General features: G+C 49.1%; 8 protein-coding genes across 8 annotated transcripts; 4 read left to right on the top strand and 4 right to left on the bottom strand.

Annotated features, from left to right (window-relative positions):
- Nucleotides 1-177: 177 nt before the first annotated feature.
- On the top strand, nt 178-1,690 carry N7519_002039 (putative nucleotide-sugar transporter; the record flags this gene model as incomplete). The annotated part of the gene is made up of 4 exons (XM_057288817.1): nt 178-261; nt 319-395; nt 470-1,354; nt 1,417-1,690. The coding sequence occupies 4 exons, from the start codon at nt 178-180 to the stop codon at nt 1,688-1,690; spliced, it is 1,320 nt and encodes a 439-aa protein (XP_057150019.1).
- Nucleotides 1,691-2,349: 659 nt separating this feature from the next.
- On the bottom strand, nt 2,350-5,146 carry N7519_002038 (AP-1 complex subunit gamma; the record flags this gene model as incomplete). The annotated part of the gene is made up of 5 exons (XM_057288816.1): nt 2,350-2,445; nt 2,519-4,646; nt 4,698-4,886; nt 4,943-5,066; nt 5,137-5,146. The coding sequence occupies 5 exons, from the start codon at nt 5,144-5,146 to the stop codon at nt 2,350-2,352; spliced, it is 2,547 nt and encodes an 848-aa protein (XP_057150018.1).
- Nucleotides 5,147-5,910: 764 nt separating this feature from the next.
- On the top strand, nt 5,911-7,828 carry N7519_002037 (putative sterol o-acyltransferase (APE2); the record flags this gene model as incomplete). The annotated part of the gene is made up of 6 exons (XM_057288815.1): nt 5,911-6,032; nt 6,104-6,547; nt 6,609-7,316; nt 7,375-7,630; nt 7,687-7,728; nt 7,802-7,828. 6 exons carry the CDS (start codon nt 5,911-5,913, stop codon nt 7,826-7,828), a joined length of 1,599 nt encoding a protein of 532 aa, XP_057150017.1.
- Nucleotides 7,829-10,766: 2,938 nt separating this feature from the next.
- Nucleotides 10,767-12,260, top strand: N7519_002036 (FAD linked oxidase N-terminal; the record flags this gene model as incomplete). The annotated part of the gene is made up of 1 exon (XM_057288814.1): nt 10,767-12,260. The coding sequence occupies one exon, from the start codon at nt 10,767-10,769 to the stop codon at nt 12,258-12,260; it is 1,494 nt and encodes a 497-aa protein (XP_057150016.1).
- A 1,227-nt stretch (nt 12,261-13,487) lies between these two features.
- On the bottom strand, nt 13,488-15,101 carry N7519_002035 (J domain-containing protein; the record flags this gene model as incomplete). Its single annotated transcript, XM_057288813.1, has 1 exon — nt 13,488-15,101. One exon carries the CDS (start codon nt 15,099-15,101, stop codon nt 13,488-13,490), a length of 1,614 nt encoding a protein of 537 aa, XP_057150015.1.
- A 3,298-nt stretch (nt 15,102-18,399) lies between these two features.
- On the bottom strand, nt 18,400-19,708 carry N7519_002034 (metallophosphatase domain-containing protein; the record flags this gene model as incomplete). Its single annotated transcript, XM_057288812.1, has 2 exons — nt 18,400-19,367; nt 19,513-19,708. 2 exons carry the CDS (start codon nt 19,706-19,708, stop codon nt 18,400-18,402), a joined length of 1,164 nt encoding a protein of 387 aa, XP_057150014.1.
- A 599-nt stretch (nt 19,709-20,307) lies between these two features.
- Nucleotides 20,308-21,775, top strand: N7519_002033 (60S ribosomal uL13 domain-containing protein; the record flags this gene model as incomplete). The annotated part of the gene is made up of 5 exons (XM_057288811.1): nt 20,308-20,314; nt 20,373-20,542; nt 20,587-20,722; nt 20,930-21,245; nt 21,309-21,775. 5 exons carry the CDS (start codon nt 20,308-20,310, stop codon nt 21,445-21,447), a joined length of 768 nt encoding a protein of 255 aa, XP_057150013.1. The 3' UTR covers nt 21,448-21,775.
- A 369-nt stretch (nt 21,776-22,144) lies between these two features.
- On the bottom strand, nt 22,145-23,356 carry N7519_002032 (uncharacterized protein; the record flags this gene model as incomplete). Its single annotated transcript, XM_057288810.1, has 1 exon — nt 22,145-23,356. The coding sequence occupies one exon, from the start codon at nt 23,354-23,356 to the stop codon at nt 22,145-22,147; it is 1,212 nt and encodes a 403-aa protein (XP_057150012.1).
- Nucleotides 23,357-24,195: the final 839 nt, after the last annotated feature.

Below are 24,195 nucleotides of genomic sequence, written 5' to 3'. Positions count from 1 at the left end.
AGGTGATGTCAGGTATGTGGAGAGCCCTGGAGGTACCGTGACACATGTTATCAGCTGCCAAGCTCCGATAAGCTCTCCGCTTTGTCTCCTCACTTGGCCTCTGGCCCTTCGGTCACTTCATCTTCACTCCTCTTAACACTTGGAGTAACTTTTATCAACTAGTTCTAGTGGGACAAGATGGCAAACAATGCCCTCATTCCCCTCCTGGTCACGATGATGCTCGTGACCGGAGTGTGCAACACCATTCTCAACAAGTATCAGGTTCGTCCTCGATTCGAGTAACAAAGGAACATGAACTAATCGCCCCGTCTCGGACAGGATATGCAATGTGTGCGGAACTGCGATTCGCCAGATCCCAACCAGCGGAAGCTGTTCGAGCAGCCAGTCATTCAAACGTAGGTTTCACCTCATGTCGATGATCAGGCTTCGCAACACTCGCGATTAATACTGACACCAGGCGGTAACACAGAGCCGTAATGTTTATTGGTGAAATGGGCTGTTGGCTAGTTGTCGGCTTAAACTTCGTCTACCGCCAATACATCGCCCCACGCCTATCCAGTGACCCCTCGCCCCTACTTACTGGCGGATACCACCCGATTAACGACTACGACGAAGGCATCGATAATGAAGATGACCACACAGTCGATGGACTCGACAGTGACAGCAGACACCCCAAGCCCCTCCCCGAAATTGACAGCCGCATCCCACTCCGTGGATTGAAGGTCCTACTTCTTGCAGCGCCGTCGAGCTGCGATATCGCCGGCACGACCCTCATGAACGTGGGTCTTCTCTTTGTGGCAGCCAGTATCTACCAGATGACCCGGGGTGCTCTTGTTCTCTTCGTAGGCCTGTTCAGTGTCCTCTTCCTTCGCCGCAGGCTCCACTTATACCAGTGGAGCGCACTCTTCATTGTTGTCCTAGGTGTGGCTATTGTGGGTCTTTCTGGAGCTCTATTCAGTGGTGACTCAGGCCACGATATCAACCAGAATGCGAGTGCTACCGATGTGGCATCGCGTGCTCTTATACAGGCGCGTGATGTCGCTCGAACCCCCGAGGCCGTTCAGACTATCATTGGTGTGCTGCTTATTGCTGCAGCGCAGATCTTCACAGCTACACAGTTTGTGCTGGAGGAGTGGATTCTAGAGCATTACGCCATGGAACCGATCCATGTCGTGGGTTGGGAAGGCGTGTTCGGCTTTTTGGTTACTGTCGTCGGCATGGTGATCATGTATCTTATCGTTGGACGGACCGATGCCGGTCGATATGGCTACTTTGATGTGAAGCAGGGGTTGCACGAACTTCTTGATAACCGCGCTGTTGCCATATCCAGCGTGTTTATCATGATCAGTATCGGGTATGTGTTTATCTTGCTCCTCAAATCCTTGTTCCAGCCCTGGCCTCTAATGCTTTTTACAGTGGCTTCAACTTCTTCGGTCTGTCCGTCACCCGTACTGTCTCCGCTACCTCTCGTAGCACAATCGACACCTGCCGCACGCTCTTCATTTGGATTGTCTCGCTTGGACTCGGCTGGGAGACCTTCAAATGGCTCCAAGTTGTCGGTTTCGCGCTTCTTGTCTATGGAACCTTTATGTTCAATGACATCGTCCGTCCTCCAATCAAGGCTTGTTTGCCTCGTGACCGGAGAGAGGGAGAGGTGCTGCTTCCCGAAGGCCCCATTGAGCACATCTGATTAGCTTGGCTACTTGTTTTGGACTTGCTCTCCATGTTATATACCATTCTGGTGCTCGGTATATTCTTCTTCTGCCTTATAGATTGGGCTCACGATTTGGATTTTGGATAAATGCTATGATCTTGCATTCCTGTGTTACTTGCGATGGAGTTAATCGCGTCTTGTTTTTTAGGGCCTACATACAGATTTTTGATCTTTTCTTTCGGAGGCTGCAGTTGATCTGAGTTCTCTTTTGAAGTTATAGAGCCTTTCTGTCGTCTATCGCATGTCGGTTTGTGCTTTTGGACTTAGTCTGCGCCATAGGTGTCACAATGCACTACTAACATCTACTATATCTAAATGTGTACATACATGTAGGAACACACTGCTAGTGCAACTTTGGTATGGGCCATTAACTACATTGACTCGATGCAATACGCCCTGCACTTCCTCATACGCTAAAACTTTCATCTGAAGCATGTACAATAAGAAAAGTCCCTCCCTCCAAACAATGAAACGAAGAACAAGAGAAAAGGGAAATAAACGGCAAAACAAAAGTCTAGATAGATAGAGAAAGCAAGGCGCAGAAAACCGGTGTGTATAGAACTGGATTTGACTGTTCATGGGAAAATTAAACATTCGTTTGGATGAAATTTTAGCATCACTGCCATCGATTTGATCTACGGCTCGGACCAGTCCACTTGGTCGGTGACAGGGTTTCCACCGTCGCGGGCGCAAGTGACGCGAAGACGGAGGCGAAGTTTGGCAGGAAGACCCTGGAGGTAATAGGTTAGTCTGAGACTCAAAAGAAAGCAAGGGTGTAAGATAGGAAGGAGAAGCTAGACATACCCCATTCAGAGCGGTCACACGGAGTGACTGTGTGCCCTCGTCGCCAGCCTCTAGATCGGCCTTGGTGATTGCGCTCAGCTGCAACCGCTGGCTCTTTGGCACGGCAGCTTGCAAGCCGACGCTTGTGAATCGGTCGAAGTTGGAGTCGTTACGGAAACGAGCCAGTATCTGGGCGATGTTGCCGCTTCGCTGAACCTGCAAGGTAAGGACGAGGCCGTCCTTGTTGAGCGCGGTGTGTGCAGGGGTCGAAGCAGTGACAGGCGCGGGAGAGGTGGTGGGCGAAGGCGCTGAGACACCCATGCCTCCTGCACCTAGCAGATCCATCGAGGCGGATGTGGGTTGTGTGGGCTGCGGGGATGGCGAAGGACCGTTGGAGCCAAACAAGTCCATGATGGCGTTCTTTTGGCCAGCAGGTCCCGGCGACGGAGACGACATGCCCGAGTCTCCGCCAAGAATGTCTGCCAGCAGATCGGCGGTGTTCGATCCGCCCGAGGTAGGGCTCGTGACAGGGGCGTCGGATCCACCAACCAGGTCAAGGAGCAGGTCATGCTCCGCAGGTTTGGCGACCTTTGTCGTCGACTTCCCACGGAGAAGCTTACTCTGACGCTTCTTAGCAGCGGGGGCAGCACCTAGTACCCGCTGCTCCTCACGGATCTCAGGCGGGGGCATCCGCTCGAGCACGCCACGGCGAATTTGATCGTAACCGAAAAGGTTGGTGTATTCAACAGCACGCTGTTGAATTTCGACACTGAGGTCCGCCGTTCGGCTGGAAAGCAGACGGCGTAGGCGTTCAATTTGAGCAGGATCCGACATGCGCACAGTAAGCTTCATGGATGCAGTGATGATGTATTCAACAGCAATCTGGGAGGCGTAGGTGCTGTTAAGAATGTTGGTAAAGAGGTCAACGATATCACTCTCCCGAACCTCCTTGACCAGTTCCTCCTCCTCATACTGACCACCCTGAAGGAGACTATCGGCATATTCACCAATGGTCCATGTCGCAGCCAGTGTGAGACCCTCTTGTGAGATATCCTCCTTCAATGACGAGTAGAGCTTTTGTACCGCATAGGTCTGCAGATCAGGGGTGGTCGCAATGAGACGGACGAACGAGGACAGGATCTGTTCTTTGACATAGTTCCCAGCCAGCTTAAGAACCCGCAGAATGGTGTCCATATGCCAGCGCTTGTTGGGTGCGAACCGATCGGCCGCGATACCTATCTGTGTTGTCATGACGGACTTGAATTCGTTGTCGGCCACCTCCAGGAAGGCCAGCAGTTCCCGCACCAACACCCGCACATTATCTTCGTTGATCAACATGAAGCTGAGATCGAGCGCTCGCCGGCGAATGCTAATATCAGGATCCCGCAGGCATTCCAAGATCGTGTTGCGATGTCTCTGCACCGCATTTGGTTCAATTGCAACAACCTTATTCAGGGTGTTCAACGCAACATAGCGGATATTATTGTCCTTGTTAGCCAGGAATTTGCCGAGAATGTTGACGCCCAGCACCCTCAGACCAGAGTCAGCTTCAATATCCAGAATTGTAAGAACGGCCTCATATAGAATAGAGTTGCCGACGTTCTTCGAGGAATCCGTGTTGGTGGCCACCTGGGCCAGGATGTCGTTGATCAATTCGCTAGTGGCCACATCTCCCCGACCCAATACACGCAAGAACCGAAGAATCTTGACTTGAAGGAAAGGATCTGTGATACCAGACACATCATGCTCGGGGGCATACCCGGAGGTTGTCAGCCCCTTCAAGGCGCGAACCAGTCCTCCAGCCAACGGCCGGAACATTTCGATCACGCCCACTGGCCCTCCTTCCTCTTCTTCCTCCTCTTCCGCTTCACATAGATCAATCGCTAGTGTCAGTCCGCAGAGAAGAACGCCATGGTTCCGGTCCGACAGCAGATTCTTAGCTTTCTCGAGGAAGTGCTCGTACAGGTCTGGAACCTTGCGACATATCCGCATGGCACAGATCGCGGCTTTCCGTCGAATATAGGGGTTGGCGGTCGACATAAGGCTTTCGACTTCGGGGAACAGATCACGAGACATTTCAACCGAGGCAATGTTTCCGAGTGTACAGAGGGCGAGACCGACGATATATTGGTTGGAGTGATTGAGGTCACTGCATCTTAGTTAGCACAACATCAGCCAAGTCAAATACAGTGAGACTTACTTTTTCAAAGAATTGGTCACCAGTGTTAGCACTTCTTGGTTCTCATCTAGCAACAGCATGGTCCCCAGATACCCCAACCGCTTGTCGGCGAATCTGTGTGAGGCGAGTAGTTTCAGGCATTCGATTTGGCCGAAGTGAGTCCGCTCTCCGAGAGTAAATAGATACAAGAGCTTGGCGACATTATTTCTCCTATCAGTTGTTAGAGGTCGATCGAGGAATTGACTGAGGTGAATGCTGAAGCTAACCGGATACTGGAGTCATGGCTCTCTTCGCGAAACGAGGCGCGAATAGCGGCGCTTTCTTTTTGGATAACTGCACGTTCATCGGCGATGGTCTTTGCGGATCGGACATTACGGATGAATTGTTTGACTGTAGATATATTGGATTGCATGGTCAGAATGCATCTCAGGGGATAGGAGGGGCGGCGGGCAGCACTTACGGGAAGACATGGCGGCCAGAGGGACCCCCCGGCGGGGCGAGGAGGGGATATATTCACTGGAAAAGAAGGGACAAAGTCAGGTGCAAGTAGGTGAACCAAGCACCACACTCATAAAACCAATGGAATGAAAGAAATGTCAAGGCTGTTGGTCTGGAGGTCTGGATTGTTGTATTATTATTCCTCATGGGCAGTCGACCTGGCATCTTGGCATGGGACACTAGTATGGAAGAGGACTAGCCTGGATACCCTGGATCACCTGACTCTTTGATACCATTCAGATACACCGCCTTTGGATAGACACCTGAGGCAGAAATATGACATAAGTGGCAGATTTGGAAAATTACATTGTACAACTTGTGGAGATACAATACAGGCATTCTATACATAGATTATGTAGTTCAAAGATTTATACATGTATACTATAAGTATAAATGCACGCTTATCGCAGGGGAAAATACGGTTAAATTGGGGAATATACGAATACGACAAAGATATTATGAGATGTAAAGTTTGTCAACAATTCAACAGTTTGCATCTCTAAATACATCTGCCTAGCTCAGATTTGTACTAGCGTATCCCGTATGTCCCGTTTATAGTACTCCGTACTCCGTACTATAAAAGCAGTCTGACGTAGTGGGCCGTGATTTTGGATTTCGAGTTTCGAGTCCAAACAGATCCAAACATAGCTGACCCCACATATTCTTAGGTGTTCCTTTTCATCTCAGTGTTTTCAATGTGCAAACCCCCCTGATTCTGCAATTGTGTCCACATAGGATGTCTAGCGCCGTCTCGCAGAATGAATCTGCAACTTTACGGCCGCGCGCCGTGCCGATTCAGCATGGAAAGTCTGACGTGGCTCTCCCTCTTCCAGTGGATAAGCTAGCCCAGGATACAAGGTGAAATGCCCTCGATTTACACAGCTGGACTATGTTTAGAGCAATAGCTAACCCGTTTATCGCATCCGCAGTGGCCGTTCAACCCCTGTGTCCGAAGATGCTCCCCCATCAGCGCATTCGATCTCTTCCGCGAGGAAGCAAGTCCGCGCCCGCAATCGCCTGTTTTATACAATAAACTATGTACCTCGTGTGTCCCATTTTGATCCCGATAGCGATTACCATAATTTCCGAGGGTTCTTCACACTCTTTTGGATTGGCTTGGCCATCATGGTCGGGACCAGCATCTTGCGCAATATCAAGGATACCGGATACCCCCTACAGGTGCGCGTTTGGAGTCTCTTGACAGCCAATGTGTGGGGGATGGGGCTCAGCGATGCGGCCATGGTGATGAGCTCGGGACTCGTCTTGCCTATGCACCGGCTGTGGCGGGCTGGTCCGCAATGGCTACGATGGTCGCGCGGGGGAATGATCTTACAGAGCTTGGGCGAGGCATTTTGGCTGGTTCTATGGATAAAGTGAGTTTGTGGCTTGTTCGGATATTGAAACTCGGAAGAGGGCTGACATGGAACAAAACAGCTGGCCCTTCATGATGCGATGGACCTGGACTGCGCAGGTGTTCTTCACGCTGCACACCTTGACCATTCTAATGAAACTGCATTCATACGCTTTCTATAACGGGCATCTCAGCGAGACCCAGCGTCGCCTAGCCTCACTTGATAAGCCTGGCTCAAAGACACCTGAGCAACCGGCTGCCATTCATTACCCGGAGGTACACCGACGTCGACCCTCAATGAAGCAGCGTGATGAAGACCAGTCCACAGAGCCATTAGAGAGGCTTCGCGAAGACCTGGCCACGGAGTTGACCTCCCCGCTCGGCAACATCTCATACCCGCAGAACCTGCACATTGGGAACTATGTTGACTTCCTCTTTTGCCCGACCCTTTGCTATGAGCTAGAGTATCCCCGCCGAAAGGAGCGACGCTGGTCAGAAATAGGCTGGAAGGCCGCTGCTGTATTTGGTTGCATCTTCCTGCTCACCCTGACAAGCGAGGAATTCATCGTCCCCGTGTTGGCAGAGGCCAATTCCCAACTCCGTGTCGCCTTCAGCGCCACAGACAAGGCTCTCGTCCTTGCCGAAACAATCAGCATGCTCCTCTTTCCCTTCATGATCATCTTCCTGCTGGTGTTCCTCGTCATCTTCGAATATGTGTTGGGTGCGTTTGCAGAGCTGACTCGGTTCGCCGATCGTCACTTCTATGCAGACTGGTGGAATTCCTGTGACTGGTAAGTTGATATTGCGGTCTTATGCGCTCGGATAATACGGTTAACGATTTCTACGTAGGATGGAATTTTCCCGCGAGTGGAACGTCCCTGTCCACCACTTCCTCTTCCGCCACGTCTACTGGCCCGCTCGATGTAACTTCTCCCAGCCTGTGGCTATGGTCATCACATTCCTGGTCAGCTCTATATTTCATGAGCTTGTCATGAGCTGCATCACCAAGAAGCTTCGGGGATACGGTTTCCTAGCTATGATGCTTCAGCTGCCTATTGTCGCGATTCAAAAGTCTCGCTTTTTCCGTGGCCGGACAATCCTTAACGTAAGCTGTCATTTCTTTTCTTTGGTATTTTGTCGTCTCACTGACTTCCTTTCTAGAATGCCTTCTTCTGGGTCTCAATGATCTTGGGTTTGTCTATGGTAAGATCTACATTTTCACTCTGAGATATGCAACATCCCAGTATATTTGATGCTAACCCTGCTTGCTCTTTAGATGTGTGCATTATACGTCCTTGTTTAGAACGGAAATTTGGTGCACATGCGCCTAGACACTGCAGGCTAGGAAGAAGTAAATTGGGCCAAGGAAGGCATAGAACACTGGCGACTTGCTACTAATACATGATACCATTACTAGGCGTCTCCTGCTCTTGCATATAGCTTCAGTTATCTTTATATCAGCACTGTGATTTGATACTGATATTACCTGTAACGACGTACACAACCTGGTTGTACCGATCAATTGACCTTCGAACATATGGATGCTCCTGCATATGTCATCACCCCCTGGGGCCAATCCTGGGGCCAACTTTGGACCAGAAGATTGCTCTGTCAGCAGGAAACAGGCTTACGAAAACTAACTAGTTTATAAGGGCAAAGCAAAAAAAAAAGAACTTGGCAGCTGTGGGGTTCGAACCCACGACACTTTCGTGACCAGAATTCAGAATTCTCTTAAGTCTGGCGCCTATTTAATTTTGTTAGTCTAATTTATTCTGGTTTGGCAGAATTTGGGCGGTCTAACCTTAACCACTCGGCCAAACTGCCGAATCGCAGTTATTTTATTTCCGGTGAAGAATCCAAAAGGAGGAATCCATAATACCCTTCAGGGCTCAATCTCCACATATTTATATGATGACATCTTTGTTCTTCAAAACATTGGGTTGAACAGTCGAAAGTGCATCTTGGCAGGACCTGTACACCGACGGCATGATTGTACTGGGCCCGGTGTCGCTTCCGGACTGGACAGGAGCGTTACGTGTAGCGATGTGTCCCAAGTCGCTAATGCTTTGTATGATAGAGTCCCCAGACTCGGAGAAGCCGAATATCCCCATATCCTCATCACGTTAACAAACCTTGACGAGGAGACTGTGGTGAATAGCACGAGAACTGCGAATCTGAAATGAGAAATATTTGAACTGAAGTGAGATATTCAAGATCTACTCATCCTATCATTTGATATCTGCAAAATTCCTTCCCTTAACTACCTTTGTGTAACTCTATAGGTTGATATTTCTATTGCCCTTTCAGGACATATAGTATAGATAGAAGCTTGGTATCGACATTCCTACGTGTACTTAGTAGTACATTCATATGGGCTCGGTGTGGCTTCCGGGCTGGACAGGAGCTTTCAAACCCCACAGCTGCCAAGTTCTTTTTTTTTACTACCAAGTACACGGTAGGAATGTCGATACTCGATACTTTAAGGCGACCATTGTGGTCTTGGTCACATCTACCTGAGCGAGGAAGGCCAGCCAGAGGACGAAATGGACGTGCGAGCCAAACATCTTGACCGAACTTTGAAAGGGCTGCTGCCAGATTCAAGCTGCAACTTTTAGCGGGGAAAATTCGGTGTTATTCAGATCGATGGGCCATGCCTTGGCTATCTAAAGATATCTTCAGACCGTTAGCGGTCCAGGGACTTTCCGTTGTCGGAGCTCGTTATCTTTTGTCACAATACCGACGTCGAAAGCCTTCTGCATGGTGCTTGGCATTAATAATACCTCTATCTCAAGCAGATCTCGGGGAGTACCTGCAGGAGTACTGATTGTAGATCCTCCCCACTTCTAGAGACTATTATTTACCGCGGAAGAGTTTGTCTCCCTACCAAGGGAAGTAGTGCTGATCGATAACGACAACAAGATAACAAGAACGCAGACTTAGCCATTCGCAACCTTTGACTATATGCCCACCGGCAATAGAATGCGATGTCGTATTGCCTGAAAATAGGTGCTGTTCGTTCTATACGCCGATCAATACCCCGTGGGACCCCGCCAAGACTGTATTGCTGATTGATAATTCTGATCGACGAGAAGTTGTCGAACAACCTTGGAATGTGTCTAGTTCTTGACGATCTACAGTGCGTCTCGAATTTATCCGCGCATGAACCGCCAATCAACCCTGACCTCGAAGATGTTAATAGCAAAGGACGTATCTATGTGGATTGGCTTACAAAATCCGCCCTTTCACACGGAGGTATTATTGAACTTAGCCGAAGCTTCGGCTAGGGATAAGCACGTCATTATCTTATGATTTTGCTGCGGATGGCGCGGTAATGATACCCTGATCTAAGCGGTTCTCGTAAGGATTCGTGTACGAGTACGGAGTATACGAGATGAAGATAGAGATCGGCACAGCGGGTGGCTGAGCCTACCGGCCCGGTGGTCTTTGAGTGCCTGGGGCAGCCTTATGTTGTAGAGTGCATCATCATCCGAAAAGGGAGATAAGGTTCCTTCCAAGGTTGGTGCGACATCGGGAGTTCGTCCCACGTGGTGTTGGCATTTGTAATAGATCCCCAAGTAGTCCACCAAGTTCGCATAATGAGATGCACGACACCATGGTTGTTTAGTGTCCACGTTGAGCCCTAGATCAGATCAGAATGCTCGACCTTTTTTTTTTGGCCAATTTGCCACATCAATGGCTGATCTCAAAGACGTATTAAGCCTGGTCTGCATTTGCACGGAACGCTATGGAAAGACATGAACGTCGATCAAATTCATTCTTATTTACGCCAAAAAGGTTCGGCCATACGCATTGCCGGGTCAGCTCACTTGAATTAACCTTACCTAGGATGCTGCCCAAGTACCAAGCCATTGGTATGACCCTAAAAAGGATGATCGACGATTGTTCTATCCAATTAACAAGATGTAGGCGATGCTAGAAGGACAATCTTCATTCAAAGATCTAAAAAAAACCCACGGATATTGTGGGACTCGGGGTTTAATATCCCACAAGAGCCTTTTTGCCGGATGATGGGTATCAATCATTAGATTGATCAGAGGATCTCGTGGGATTTTGACATAAAAGCATCACTCTGGCCCACGTCTTTCACTATAGCACTCACATTCCATTTCACTCCAGCCTCTTCAGCAATTGGTATGAACTAGAGACCACAAGATTGCCTCTCACCCTTCTAAAGTCCATGCTGATCCTTCATTCTCCAGGATATAGCCAATCCACTCAATATGGTTGGCTCTAGCTCATATTTGGGCGCTGCCTTTCTGTCCCTCCTTGCCTTGAACGGCTCAGGAGCCCTGGCACACCGCTGGTTCAATTGGCAATTCGATATTACATGCGAGGCCACAGGCTACTTTGTGCCTGACAATGAAGCGGACCTTGTTGAATTTGTTAGAACCCAATACCCGCAAAAGACCATGCTCAAGCCAGTTGGAAATGGCCATGGTTTCGGCAACCTCACAACATGTGTCAATGACGGAGAGACTGAGCGAGACTCTTACATTCTCAGTCTGACGAATCTGAAGCATCTGGAAACCTTTGAGAACAACACCGTCACTTTTGGTGGCGGCTGGGATCTGATTGATCTCATCCCGACTCTCGAGGAAAATGGCCTCCAGGTGGCCAACCTCGGTAGCGAGATGGTGCAGAACTACATTGGTGCTGCAACTACTGGTACCCACGGCACTGGCAAGCAGCATCAGAACCTTGCCAACCAGATCATCGGCCTGCGCGTGCTGGATGCGAAGGGAGATATTCATGTCATCTCCCAGGAGCATACCCCCGATCTGCTGAAGGCCTACAGAATTGGCATCGGAGCTCTGGGCATCGTCGTCGAGGTCACTCTCCAGGCAGAACCCTTATCATTCCTGAAGCGGACTACCAAGATTGTCGAGGGGCCTGAAGACATCACCGAACTTTACGAGACGATTGCAGAGTATGCCGACAAGTATGAGCAGGTCAACATCATCGGTCCCAACCTGGACTGGAATGTCACCACCGAGGAGCTTGTGCCTCGGACCAGTCTGACTCTAGTATACTGGGAGGAGACCGACTACAAGGGTGCCCCAAACTGCTCTGTGGACTTCTGCGCCAATGACTGTGGCCGCTGTGACCGCGACTATATCTGCTACGACTACAACAACTATGCCATCGCCACTCCCCCGGCTGGTATCTGCTACCGTGGGTTTATGGGCCAATTCGAGCACTTCTTCCCCATGGAGAACTTGGCCGAAGCTGGCAAGGATTACTTCAACTACGCCCTGTCCCAGTCTGATCGCATGAAGCCTTACCAACTTGATAACCCTATCGAGGAAGGCCTGCACGGGGGTTATTTGAGTGACGATGTTACGGTCATCACCCGGTTCATCAAGGGTGACGATAACTGGTTATCTCCGGTTAACAAGGACAACCTGCCGGCTAATGCAAGTGGTATTTTTGCCACACTGGAGTACTCCTGGATCCCGAGCTACAACAATTACACCCTCCAGTGGTTCTACCAAGACCTTTTAGAAGAGTTCATTCCCATGTTCGGTGAAAAATACAATGTCCGCCCTCATTGGAATAAGATGTTGTTCAACAACGAGACTTACGCTTCAACCATCTACCCGAAGATCAACAGCTGGCTCGATATTCAGGAGCAGATGGACCCGCACTGCCAGTTTGTTAATGAGTTCCTGGCTGAGTCCCTTGGAATTGAGCGATGCATGTCCCTCTTCCAATAGCATCCCAGGAGCTTTCAGACATATGGGATCTTCATGGCATGACGACGAATACAGAGATCTATTTGCCATGAGCAAAGATTTAAGTTCTATTTTGGCTTTAGATTCTGCCGGGGCTTTTTTTTATTTTACTTTCTTATATTACCCTTGCTAGAGTGATGAGTTTAGACATAGAATTCAATATAGAATTTCATTCTAAGTTAGCTCTTTGTCTATCAAATTACAGCGCGCAGCGGCTACTAGGGTTAGTTCTTAATGACACTGCTGCCTCCTTTTGGATGTCAAACGAGTGTAGGTAAAGGCTACAAGGGACAGGAGACCAAGACGTCAGATGGAAGAAGAATCTTGCCAAACTATTCAGGTTTTCTCTTTGGTTGCATGAAAGATTCCACTTCTATGAGGAATTACAGCACTATAGCGATGTGTCGGGCTGAGCAGTGGTATTTTACTATCAGAGTAGGGAGTTAAAACTGATTTCGAACATGACTATATAACAGGTCAGTATTTGCAGTCTTCTAAACAATTCCAACGTTGAACTGAACAAATTCGTAAGTACAACAGTCTATTCTTAGAAAATGCAACTACCATACACAAAGTTATGAGGCTTTCTCCGCCACTTCAAGTGGCCCAATTTCCAGCCCAACCCAACCCAACATCTCCGTCTTACAAGTTGGAAGCAAAAGAAAAATAAGAAACCAATAAAGAAAAGAACCAATAAAGGTTCAAGGTTATGGCATATCATATCGTATGAAAAAGCGTAATTCGTTTATTGGATTTCTCCAATAAGGTAGTCCACGGGGTATCTAGGAAGAGCCCGGGAGCAACAACGTATAAAGATTGAAAAGTGAAACAACAGAAGAACGGGAGAAAAAAAGAATGTACTCATCAGTAGACAAAGACAATTTCATACGCCACAAGTGCAGGATTTGAGGCACAGATGCAACACACCATCCTCGCCCATACCCGCCCTAATGCGCCATGACAAAGATACACCCGTCCACCTGGGCAGGCCTCTCGTCCTGACTGTGCAGGGATAAGCAGACCAGGTGACACAAATGGGAATCGAAGTCCTCCCCCCCAAAGAATTCCAACATTTGGTGGAACGACGTATGTGCGAAAAGCGGAGAATTGGAAACGCCCCGACTCCTTGATAAGATTGAAAAAAGTAGATAATGTTTAAAAAACTGTAGGCGTGATTTGTCGTGATCATGTTTCATGGGTGTGGTTGAATTAATAGGCAGACTGGCGTCTTCCCACAGCAGGAGGACGATATTCTTCATCGTAGTAATAGGCGCGCCTCGGCGAGTAAGTGACATCTTCTGGCTTGTATGTCCGGCTGTATTTGATGTTCTCTTTCGGAGCAGTAGTGATGTATTCGACCGGATGGGGTCGAGAAGAAGGGCGCGCAGACCGAGTCTCAACCCTAGGCGCGCCTTCGGTGTAGGCTTGGAAGGTACTGCTTCGCTTGGGTACCGGCCGTGTAGAGGATATGCGATCCCGGTCGGGGGACCTCGCCGAGCGGTACTTTGACGACTTCGGTTCTACGACGACGTGGTCTGGCTCCTGGACGACCTTGTAGCGGGTTGCGGTCTTGGGAGAGGTGCCCCTCGGGGGCATTTCAGGGGTACCGGGACTGGAGTAGCCCGAATCGTTGCGATCGCGCGCTTTGGAAGTTCGCGATGGCAGTGGCTCGTGAGCCATTTCGTAGAGTGTTGAGTCGCGGCTCTCCCGCTTTTGGCGGAAGCTAGAGCTGGTTGCGGCACGGGTGTTGAGGAACGAAGGGCGGAGAGGCACCTTGATACCCGGGGAGGTTGCGGAGGGTTGCATCTTGGGTGGCTTGACCTCGTAGGCTCGGGGCGACTCTAGGTGCTCGTAGGATCTGTCGCGCGACGAAGAACGACGACGGGTGCGGGTGGACCGTCCCGCGGATCGCAAAGTGGACGACTCTGGTTCCGCCAAGTCGTGACCATGGTACTGTCGTGGGGACTTGGACTTCCGGGCTTTGGATGCGATATAATCCTCTGCATTGAAGTACTGACTCTCGATCTTGGATTGCCAGTGATCGGAGACATCGTCATCTTCGTCGTAACGGCGTTCACGGCGACGAGAGGATTCTGATGGTCGGGATCGTGAATCACGCTCACGCTCTCGGCGGGGGGTTGAAGTTCGTTTGTAAACGTAGCGGGGAGCACTGGAATCAGATGCATCGTCGGATTCTGCACAGATATCGAAAGTACTGTCGTACTTGGCCTCGGCCTGTCGCTGTCGTCGTCGCTCCTGATCGCGGGTCTTCGCGCGGTCGGAATGTGTCGCCTTGGCCGTGTCCCGCTGTTCCTTCGCTTGGTGATATGTACTCGTCGGTGCTCGAGCCTTCTTCTTCTCCTCTGTTGGTTTTGACTTTGAGCGCACGCCAAACTCTTCGAATTTGCGAGACATAGTGCGTGGTTCGTCCGTGAATCGCATTGATTCCTCAAAGAAGACTTCCATCGGGACTCTCTCCTCCACGATGTGGCCATTGCGGAATTCGCGATTGGCGGATCCGTTCCCTCGTGAAGCGTTGTACGCCGACTCTGTTCGTCTGCGTTCCAGTAGTTCACGCTTCAATTCGGCTATCTTGACTTTTTGGTCATGTTTAGTCCGTCGGACATCATCTGAGAGAAGTTCATAGGCTTGTTGGACTTTCTGGAATTCATCTTGGGCAGCAATCCGCTGCGACTCATCTTGGATCTTGTCCGGATGGCACTTGAGAACCCGCTTTCGGTGGGCGGCCCTGATTTCAGGGATAGTGGCCTCCTTGGCGACACCAAGTACTGCGTATGGGTCTATATCTGGTGGTGAGGACATTTTAGACAATGTTTGTTTTCAATGCCCTAGGTTGAATGGGGATGAAAAGAAGATAAAAGTGAGAGGGGAAAGAGGCGGTGGAGATATGGAATGTCAACAACCTGTTGACGTAGCAAAGATTCCACACCGATCCAGAATGAACTGGAGATGATTTGCAATGCAGGAAGAAATAAAGGGAATTGTCAACAATATTGCCTTGCCATCAGAATCCAACCAAAGAGAAGAAAAAAAAGGGCCAAAAAGACGATGGGACAATGAATCAGCTGTCAGAGTGTCGATTCTCAGTCCGAGCCAACCGAATAGTAATGTCAGGGGCAAATGACTGCGCCACAAAGAAGATGTGGAATTTATTGTAATAATAAGACAGAGAGTTCACATAGACATAGAAAGAGTATAGATATCAAAGACAAAGATGCCCAATCTAATATCCATCATCCATCCCTGCTCCGTATATCCTTTCTAGTACTCCATAATCATTAAAATCATTAAAATCATTCTCTTCTCACTTTCGCCGGTCTTATTGGCCTGAGCACTTCGTCCGATTTGTTGAAATTCCTGCCAATCAAGCCTCGCCTGAATATTTGGCCTCCAGTGGCTCCAGTGGGGCGATCAATAACACGAGGTCCAAAGGGATCGGGTTTGCCCCCTCTCTTGAAATCGTCATGACGCTAATCTTTCCTTCTTCTTCTCGATTCAGTTTCTCCTGCATACCCCCCAACTTTCCTCGAGTGGCTGCGGGCTTTTGGCCATTTTAGGTTCAGACGCCTCACTAATTTCGCTTTATTCGCTTTATTTATTATTTTTATTGTTTTTATTTTAATTATTATTAATTTTGTCGCCTTGTCCAAGCCACACTCCCCCAGCCAGTCATATCCTACTGGCTTGTTTAACCTGGAACATTTAATTGGGTGTTTAGTATACGTTGTATCTGTACTCCGTACGCGGAGTACATTTCACAAAGTAAAGAAAACCAGCCCTGGAGTGCCTGACTTGTCCCATGGTAAGGTCCCCCGCCTTCCCGAAAGGTTCCGTGGGCCTTAAAATCTCCTCTGAAGAACCTTGGGAATGTGCACGGTTTCTATATATAGTTATCAGATTACCACTCAATATTTCATTCTCATCAATTCTATGGGAATGCAGCTCTCTAATATTATTGCCGAAAGTCTCTCGGAACACGAAGTACACTGTTCAGGCATTGATTCACACCCAATAACTTCCTAAGCTAAAACAGCTCGCACTGCTGGCATTTGTCCCACACCGGCCCCATTATACGTGTCTTTGCTAAACACCCCCACCCGAGACTATCATCTTCCAACCATTAATCTGTACTTTGTAGACTCTCTTGATGAAACGACGTTGTGCTCCTGTACTCCTTCTGTCTCGGATAGTCCGGCCTATCCATTGGTTCCAAGTCATCTGGACCCAGTACTGCGGTCCACGCGGCGCAGTAATTATCCAGACCGATGCTGAATGGAGCTGCGTGTGCCAGCCCCGATCATGACGAGTCTATTGGAAAAAGTGCAAATGCCGAGCGAGTTAACGCCTTGTCAGCATTACCACATTATTATCTTACTACTCTGCTATTGCCTAGATAGTCTCGATTTTGCTAAGACTGCCAGTTATCTTGCTATTTTGTGTTAAGATGTCCTATGTCTTACCTCAAGAATGGCCTACTCCGTACAGTCCATTCAATTATCCGCCTCAATTATCGTACCTCTATAGCCATTACTCTTTCATCTCCCTAACTCTGTCACTTGACAGTTTCCTGTGTGATAGTGATTGTAGTATACCTTTCCTCGGTCTGGGGTTGGTTGGTTCATTTCCCAGGCGATAATAGCACTAGACCACTCGCACTCTTTCCAACCCGACTGCACCAGCCGAATCCATCATCCTCCGATCCCATCAGTTGTGCTCGTCAGGTCACACAATGCCTCCCTCTGAAACGCAGGGTTGTAACCTTATACGCTTAAATCGTGATCTACAGCTACCCCTCTTCCCTGACAGTCACGCAACCCCGCTAGGACTGGGGTCGGGTGAATTCATGATTGGACGTTGGCAGCCTAGAGGATAAAAGGTGTGTCTGTATAGTTAGTATGATAGTAACACCGAAAATCCGGAGTAGGCTAGGTAGCCATGTGAAACAAGTTACAGCTAGCGATATCTGGAGACTGCATACTGACATGCAATATATTGGCCATGGCTGGCTCAAAGCAGTTGTCGGTTTGCTACCCGGGAAACAGGAATGCAATGCAATGCAGGTTGCCTGCAATAATGATGTCGAGTATTACCCTCATGCAATAACACTCTCTGCTATTACGGTGTACATAGTACTTACGTTGTACAGAGTACAGAGTAAGGTGGCCAGACCTCTCCGGTCGGCCACTAAACGCCTTCTAGAAAGGAGTGCGCCGGACTAAGCAGCAATCCTTGCGAGAAGCATGTGCTTCCCACGAGGGTGGTGTGAGCAAATGTGTTCCAGTCCCAGAACCCTGCTGAAGAACCGATCACAAACGCGAGCTCCCAACCTCCCATGATTAATACATGATCAGCCATGCATGGCCACATCGGGTATGGAGGAGATGGCGGGATGAGCCATTTATTGGTTGGTTCAGGGGTTTGTGCTCTTTACGGCCGAGAATTCGGCCACTGGTAGGTCGTTTGGAAGCGCTGCACTTTCTGGAAGTTTTGAGTTTGGGGAGATCCCCGTTGCAGATGACTTGTGTACATCTTACTGGGAACTTACGGTGATGAGAATCAAGAAATCGAGTCGTGATATCACAGGCGCGTGTGGCTTGATGTGATCGCGATCGGTCAGATGGGTTTGTACATTACATGCGGGGTATACTCCGGACATGAGACAAGAGGGGTAGTCCGGTGTTTGTGCTGTTTGAGAGGAGGGGAGTAAATTGTGGTAATTTCTTATTATCTTCTTACTGTTAATCTGGTGAATATTAGAATCTGTTACAGGTATCCATGCAGTATATAGTATGGAGATTATGCTCGAGTTGCATTCACTCCGGGGCCAATGCGGCGTACAGGTCAAGAATGATGTAAGAGCACGGAGTAGACAGTCTGACAACACTAGGATCGTGCATCAAGTCACTAGCCGACCAATGTTAGAAAATCATAAAGCATCGGGGCATCCAACCACCGGTGTCAAGAGGGCCAAAGCCCACAAGGTCACTGTATGTCCCAGGGAGAAGGTAAAATCTGGCATCAAGCCACCATGTACGGCTGAAGCAAAGTAAGGCTTGCCGCTACGATCGATGGGGGCCGAATAGAATGCAATATCCACAAGCTACTTAAATCCATGGGGAAACACATTCCCGTTCGCGACCGCGTGGTCCTGCCACACGGGAAGTTCAAGATCGACCACAATCGGCGAATTGAACCGTTTGCCACCCTGGTGCGGCCAGCTAGTGGACATGATAGCGGCGTTGACAATGCAGGTCTCCTTTCTTAGTGTTTGCAAGGCATAATCAAAACCACGGCTATTGGGGCCAGGGCTACCCGCCCCCAGGGACGGATGAGTGCTTGGCGAGTTTCGTTGACTTGCCTTTTCAGGAACCCCAGCAGATGACTCCGACGCTGGTGAGGCTGATGAGATTGGTTGAGTCTCTGTCAGATCATGCTGCCTTGGCCCAGGATGTGAAAATCCCTCGTTGTCTAGTCGTTTATCCCGTTTGCCAGTCAAATCGACCAGGCTCTGTTTCTTGCTGCCCATGGGTGGCAGAACGCCCCGAGTGACATGGTCAACTGAATCAGATTCTGGCCCTGTTTCTGTTTCTATCTCTGTGTTGATAAGCTTGCCTCGCCAGCGAACTCGTTCGTACCCCCGTCCTTCATGCACATGGCCACAAACAGCTAAGTGCGGCCTGATGAGGCTCAATGCGCTGCGAAGCGCAACGCACCCAACGAACATTCCATTCGGTTTCTGGTCGCAGTGAGATTGTGGTGGCGTATGCGTGACGACGATGTCCGTGTCGATTGGTATCTGAGCCCACAGGGCAGCAGCATCATTTGATTCGTATCCGAATGCCCAATTTCCTGGGGATTGAGAGTACGGGGACCCAAAGATTTTAAATACTGTGTTTGGTCCGTCCGCTCGCGTCAGGCGAATCAGGGCGGGCTCATGGCGAAGCAGAACGACCGAAGGCGACTCCGTGATAAGATTTAGGCAGTGGTATGAATCTTCGAGGTGCTGGCCGTGAAACCTTGCTCCATGCTCTCTGTAGAATGCTTGGTCCAAGGTGACATCGTGATTGCCTGTTAAAAAGTTAGGGGCTTTGTGTCGGCCTTTTCCCACTAATGAAATGGTGCATTTTGACGAGCAGTGAGGTATCACTCCTGTTAATGCCCAGGATAACTCAAATGTGAATCGGGCGCATGAACAACAAGTTGAAGGACTAACCACCAACTATGATTTTGATTTCAAAGTCGGCCTTGCAGATCCAATCCATTGTCCTACGGAGCTCTTTTAGGCTTCCATTGTTTGTCAAGTCGCCGGCGTGGATCAGGACATCTCCTGCTGGTAGTTTGAAGCCCGCTTCGGAGGGCGTATATCCGTGTGTATCAGAGACGCAGACAAAACGCGTCTTTTGTCGCATGACCCGAGTAAAGAGAGAACCCTTGTCTCAAGTTGGGTTGATTGGTGTACGGTGGAATGGCAGGCGAATAGGACGAGTGGAACGTCAGGCCCAGTGCGAAGTCTCGTTGGCCTTGGTTATTTCTGCAAGAAGGAAGTTCCTTTGGGGAAAAGAAAAACAATGGCCTCGGGGCCCAGGTCTGTCCGTGGATGGGTTCATGGATATATTAGTCATCGGACCCAATGTTTCCACCTGAAGTTGGCTAGATCATAGATCTGACAATCAAAGACGACGATAAGAAGACTTCTTTACAACAAGAGGCAGGTATGCATGGAATTGAAAAGGGATCTATATTTATATATGTTGGTTAATGTAAAGAGTCTGCAGCGAACATTGGAATTATACCAAAGGCTTCAACACCCCCGTTCCTTCCAACTTCAAGGTAATCAGTCGATCTTAGAATTCTCTTCTAGAACCTGGAGAGTACATCAGCCCTAAGCCAATGCCCTAACGGCACAAAGGAAAGAGAACCACCATGGCGCACAATGAGAAATAAAAGTATTATGTAATACATCACTGAGCGGATCTGAGAGATACAGACCACGTGACCTACGTGATCCATGATTGGTCAGGCTTAGGGCTGCGACCCTCGCCATTAACACAAAGTGAGCGGACCCTCGCTTAGCCCATTCTCATCGAGCCATCCGACTTCGTTGTGTGCGTCGACTTGACACCCACGACAACAACCGCCGACAACATCCATCCCACGGGACATTAGATCACCAGGATGTCCTCCTTCGAATCAGTGGTGCGTTTATACCCAACGACTTGAGTGCCGCCACTCTCGCCTCCAAAGTGTGCATATCGAATCTGTGGCTGACTTGAATTGTTGGAAATAGGTCGTCATCGACGGCAAAGGACACCTCCTCGGTCGTCTGGCCAGCACTGTCGCCAAGCAGCTGCTCAACGGTCAGAAGATCGTCGTTGTGAGATGTGAGGCCCTCAACATCTCCGGCGAGTTCTTCCGCGCGAAGCGTACGTTCAACCCCTTATCTCGAATATTTCCTTTGCGTTCTGTGTGATATTGGGGATTGTGTGAATCAGTGTGGAGGGAAAAAAAAAGGATCGACAACACCCGCGAATCGAAACGACTGGCGGTTCTTTCATGGCAGTCTGGCCAACTTTGGAGGAAATGCACTACAACTTGGGTATCAGAAAGCTGACTCAAATTCCGCCGTACAGTCAAGTACCACGCCTACCTTCGCAAGATGACTCGTTTCAACCCTACCCGTGGTGGTCCCTTCCACTTCCGCGCTCCTTCCCGCATCCTCTACAAGGCCATCCGCGGTATGATTCCCCACAAGACCGCCCGTGGTGCCGCCGCCATGGAGCGCCTTAAGGTCTTCGAGGGTGTCCCCCTCCCTACGACAAGAAGAAGCGTGTCGTTGTTCCCCAGGCTCTCCGTGTCCTGCGTCTCCGCCCCGGCCGCAAGTACTGCACCGTTGGCCGTCTCAGCCACGAGGTTGGCTGGAAGTACCAGGATGTTGTTTCTCGGTACGTACTACCTCTGATTTATGACCTGTGTGGTTGGGTCAATCGACAAATCCTAACATTTTTACAGTCTCGAGGAGCGCAGAAAGGTCAAGAGCAAGGCTTACTACGAGCGCAAGAAGGCCGCTCGCCGTGTCCTTGCCAAGGCCGAGCAGGGAGCGAACGTGGACAGCAAGACCAAGACCCAGCTTGCTCAGTATGGCTACTAGATACCTTTAGCGCGGCTGGTTGTTGTGTCGAGCGATGGTTCTGGGATGGAATCGCGGACGGTTTTCTTTCAGCGAATTTGAACGGCAAGCCGACCGACCTTTTTCTGCGGCCCAGTTCCCTAGCTCATGAATACCACTGTCTGTGACGCACATGACGACTCGGGGACTGGGGTCTTCGGAATTTTCAAAAGTCGAAAAAAACGGAGTCGATTGGGATTAAAGGTTCAAAATAGCTGGCCGTTGACTCGCGCCGTGGCGGTTTAATCCAAAGAAACAATTTTCAAGAGTTCAACATGATTCTTATGATCAAAAAATACTTTGACCTATACCTCTTTTTACTTGGTAGCCTGTAATGTACGGCTATTCAAACTATTAGCATGCACATATCTTGCCTACATCTATCCCCGCACTGCCCTGAGTAGATCTGTTACATATCACTTATATTATAAGCCGTGATAACATGATTTAACCCGATCCACTCGAATCTCAAGGTATTTCTTGCTCCGTACTACAGTAGGTTTGAATTCAAATGTTCAGTTATACCTCCACACTGTTACGACTCGGTATGACCCCCACAGACCGCTACTTAGAACAGTGTATGTATTCTATAATACGATGAGACATTCATGTATTTTACATGAAACTGCTATACCGACGTTACCCGACGATCGTCTCACAAGGGCACAATCCACATACTCTAATAGTCGTCGCCCGTCGACCCATAGAGATGTGTCCCTCGTTCAAGTACCTCAATTTCGTCCCCAACTTCTATATATAACCCTGCTCCCTGCTCTTCAGCGCTCTTCAAGCTCCCATCCTCAGGAACACAATGCATGCCTAGATAGCCGAGTGCCGCTTTGTTTCCCGTCTCGACCGTTCGGTACTGCACCAAGGTTGTGCTTGGCTGTGCTTTGCCTCTTTTTCTACCAGGAGGAGGGGTATCCGCGTCAAAGCTTCCAGTCTCCGGGTTGACGTTAGGCATTGTGCATCGAGATGTGCGACAAACAACAGAGAGTGCAGGCGCAACACTAGCTCGTGGCTGCGTACCGTTACTCTTTGGCAGGATGCGGTAGCGTTTCCATGTTTCTTCTTCATATGCTGGAGCATTTATAATCCATATGTTCGCACGGAAACGAAGTGCATTCAGAGGCTGGTTTTCAGTGGGAAGGAGCGCGGACACAGCATGGACCGAGGACAAACTGTTGATGTTGACAGGCTGTTGATCCGTGTAGCCATGCAGGGCCGGCGAACCAATGTGTTCAAGTGGCGCAAGGTTCTTATCCGTACGGGTCAAGGTATCCGGAGTACATTTGAAAAGCGTGAGGATTTGGTCTGCCGGTATTCCCAAGAACTTCTTTAGCTTGGGCAAAGCTGTTGCAACGGATGGTATCCCGCCAATGTCGAGGCCCCTTGCATCACGACTGTGGATGCCGAATGTTTTCAACTTTGCCTGAGCGGCGGTAACATCGAGAGGGACAATAAAGGATAGCTGTGATGGTGCGGAGAGATTTCTTGTATGGAAAAATGTCTCAACCCGACTGGTCCAACTCGGTAGGTCTGGGTCTTCGAATGTCATGACCACACATCCACCTGCCTGCACGAGCGGGTCATGTAAATTGCTGTAGTTGTGCGGAAGCCATAACTCTGTTTTGATCCGAGACATGACTGGATTCTTGCGCTGGCTGATAAATCGCCATTTTGAGGCCGCGGTATCGTCGCCCTTGACAGATTTCGTCGCAAATGCGAAGCATCTATCATACATAAAACCAGACTTGGTGAGCAAGGCCCGATCTACCTCGACAGGCCCGCACGACTTGATAGGATGAAGATATATTGCTTTGATGCGTGGTGCTCCATCAATCGCAGTCCCCGGTGGCAGGCCGAATTTAGGATTATACTGGTCTGCCATGTTGCTGGTAGTTAAGCCGAGCTTTTGTAGGTGCCTTAACCTCCTGCGCGTTGTATGGATATTCCCGGACTGTACAACAACAGCCAAGAGGATACATAGCGGGAGTATGAGAACTATAGCACCACGAATAACAAGAGGACCATTCTGGGAAATTCGAAGGGATTGCAAGAGATGGATGAGCATAACGAAGAAAATCTCGGGGATTTGGGTTTTTTTAGAGTGTCTGTTGAAATTCGATATAGTGAAAGACTTGGTAAATGATGCAAGTGCTGAAACGAGGACTTCAATTTGTGGGTAAAAGGAAAGCAAACTCGATATGAATCTCGATGTTTCAAATTTGCAGAATACGGCTTTCCCGTTTCAGGAAGTTAACAAGAGCGGGTCCACCTCATGACAAATGAGAATAAATGAGCTATCAACTTGGACTACATATGTCACGGTAGCTATAGATAGTAAAATGGAAATAGAAAAAAAAGCATCTTTGTCTACAAGACTTCTTCTCTCCCTGTAGAATATAAGTACAATCTTCTGTATAGTAATTTGCAGGACAAGAATGAAGGGAAAGAACCGAAGTTCTGTACTAGGAAGCCTTGCCATGCCGTTAGAACTGAGCTTGTGTGAGCTCGAAGGACGCCCCTACTGCACATGTGGTGACATCTGGACAAGTTGTATGTGTATGGCAGTTACGTGTAAATTACATTTGCAAGATTGTATTATGAAATACATATTCAAGTGTGGAGGTATAACTGACTTGCACCAACCACAATAGACCAGTCCATGACAACATTTGAATGCATTGAAGCGAGCATAGTAGATCAAGGAATTCCCGAAAATTGAGT

This window comes from Penicillium mononematosum, assembly GCF_028829835.1.
Source record: "Penicillium mononematosum strain IBT 11891 chromosome Unknown utg000002l:1.0-8112719.0:1.0-8118358.0, whole genome shotgun sequence".
Taxonomy (NCBI): Eukaryota; Fungi; Ascomycota; class Eurotiomycetes; order Eurotiales; family Aspergillaceae; genus Penicillium; species Penicillium mononematosum.
This window is presented reverse-complemented; position numbering and strand designations above follow the sequence as displayed.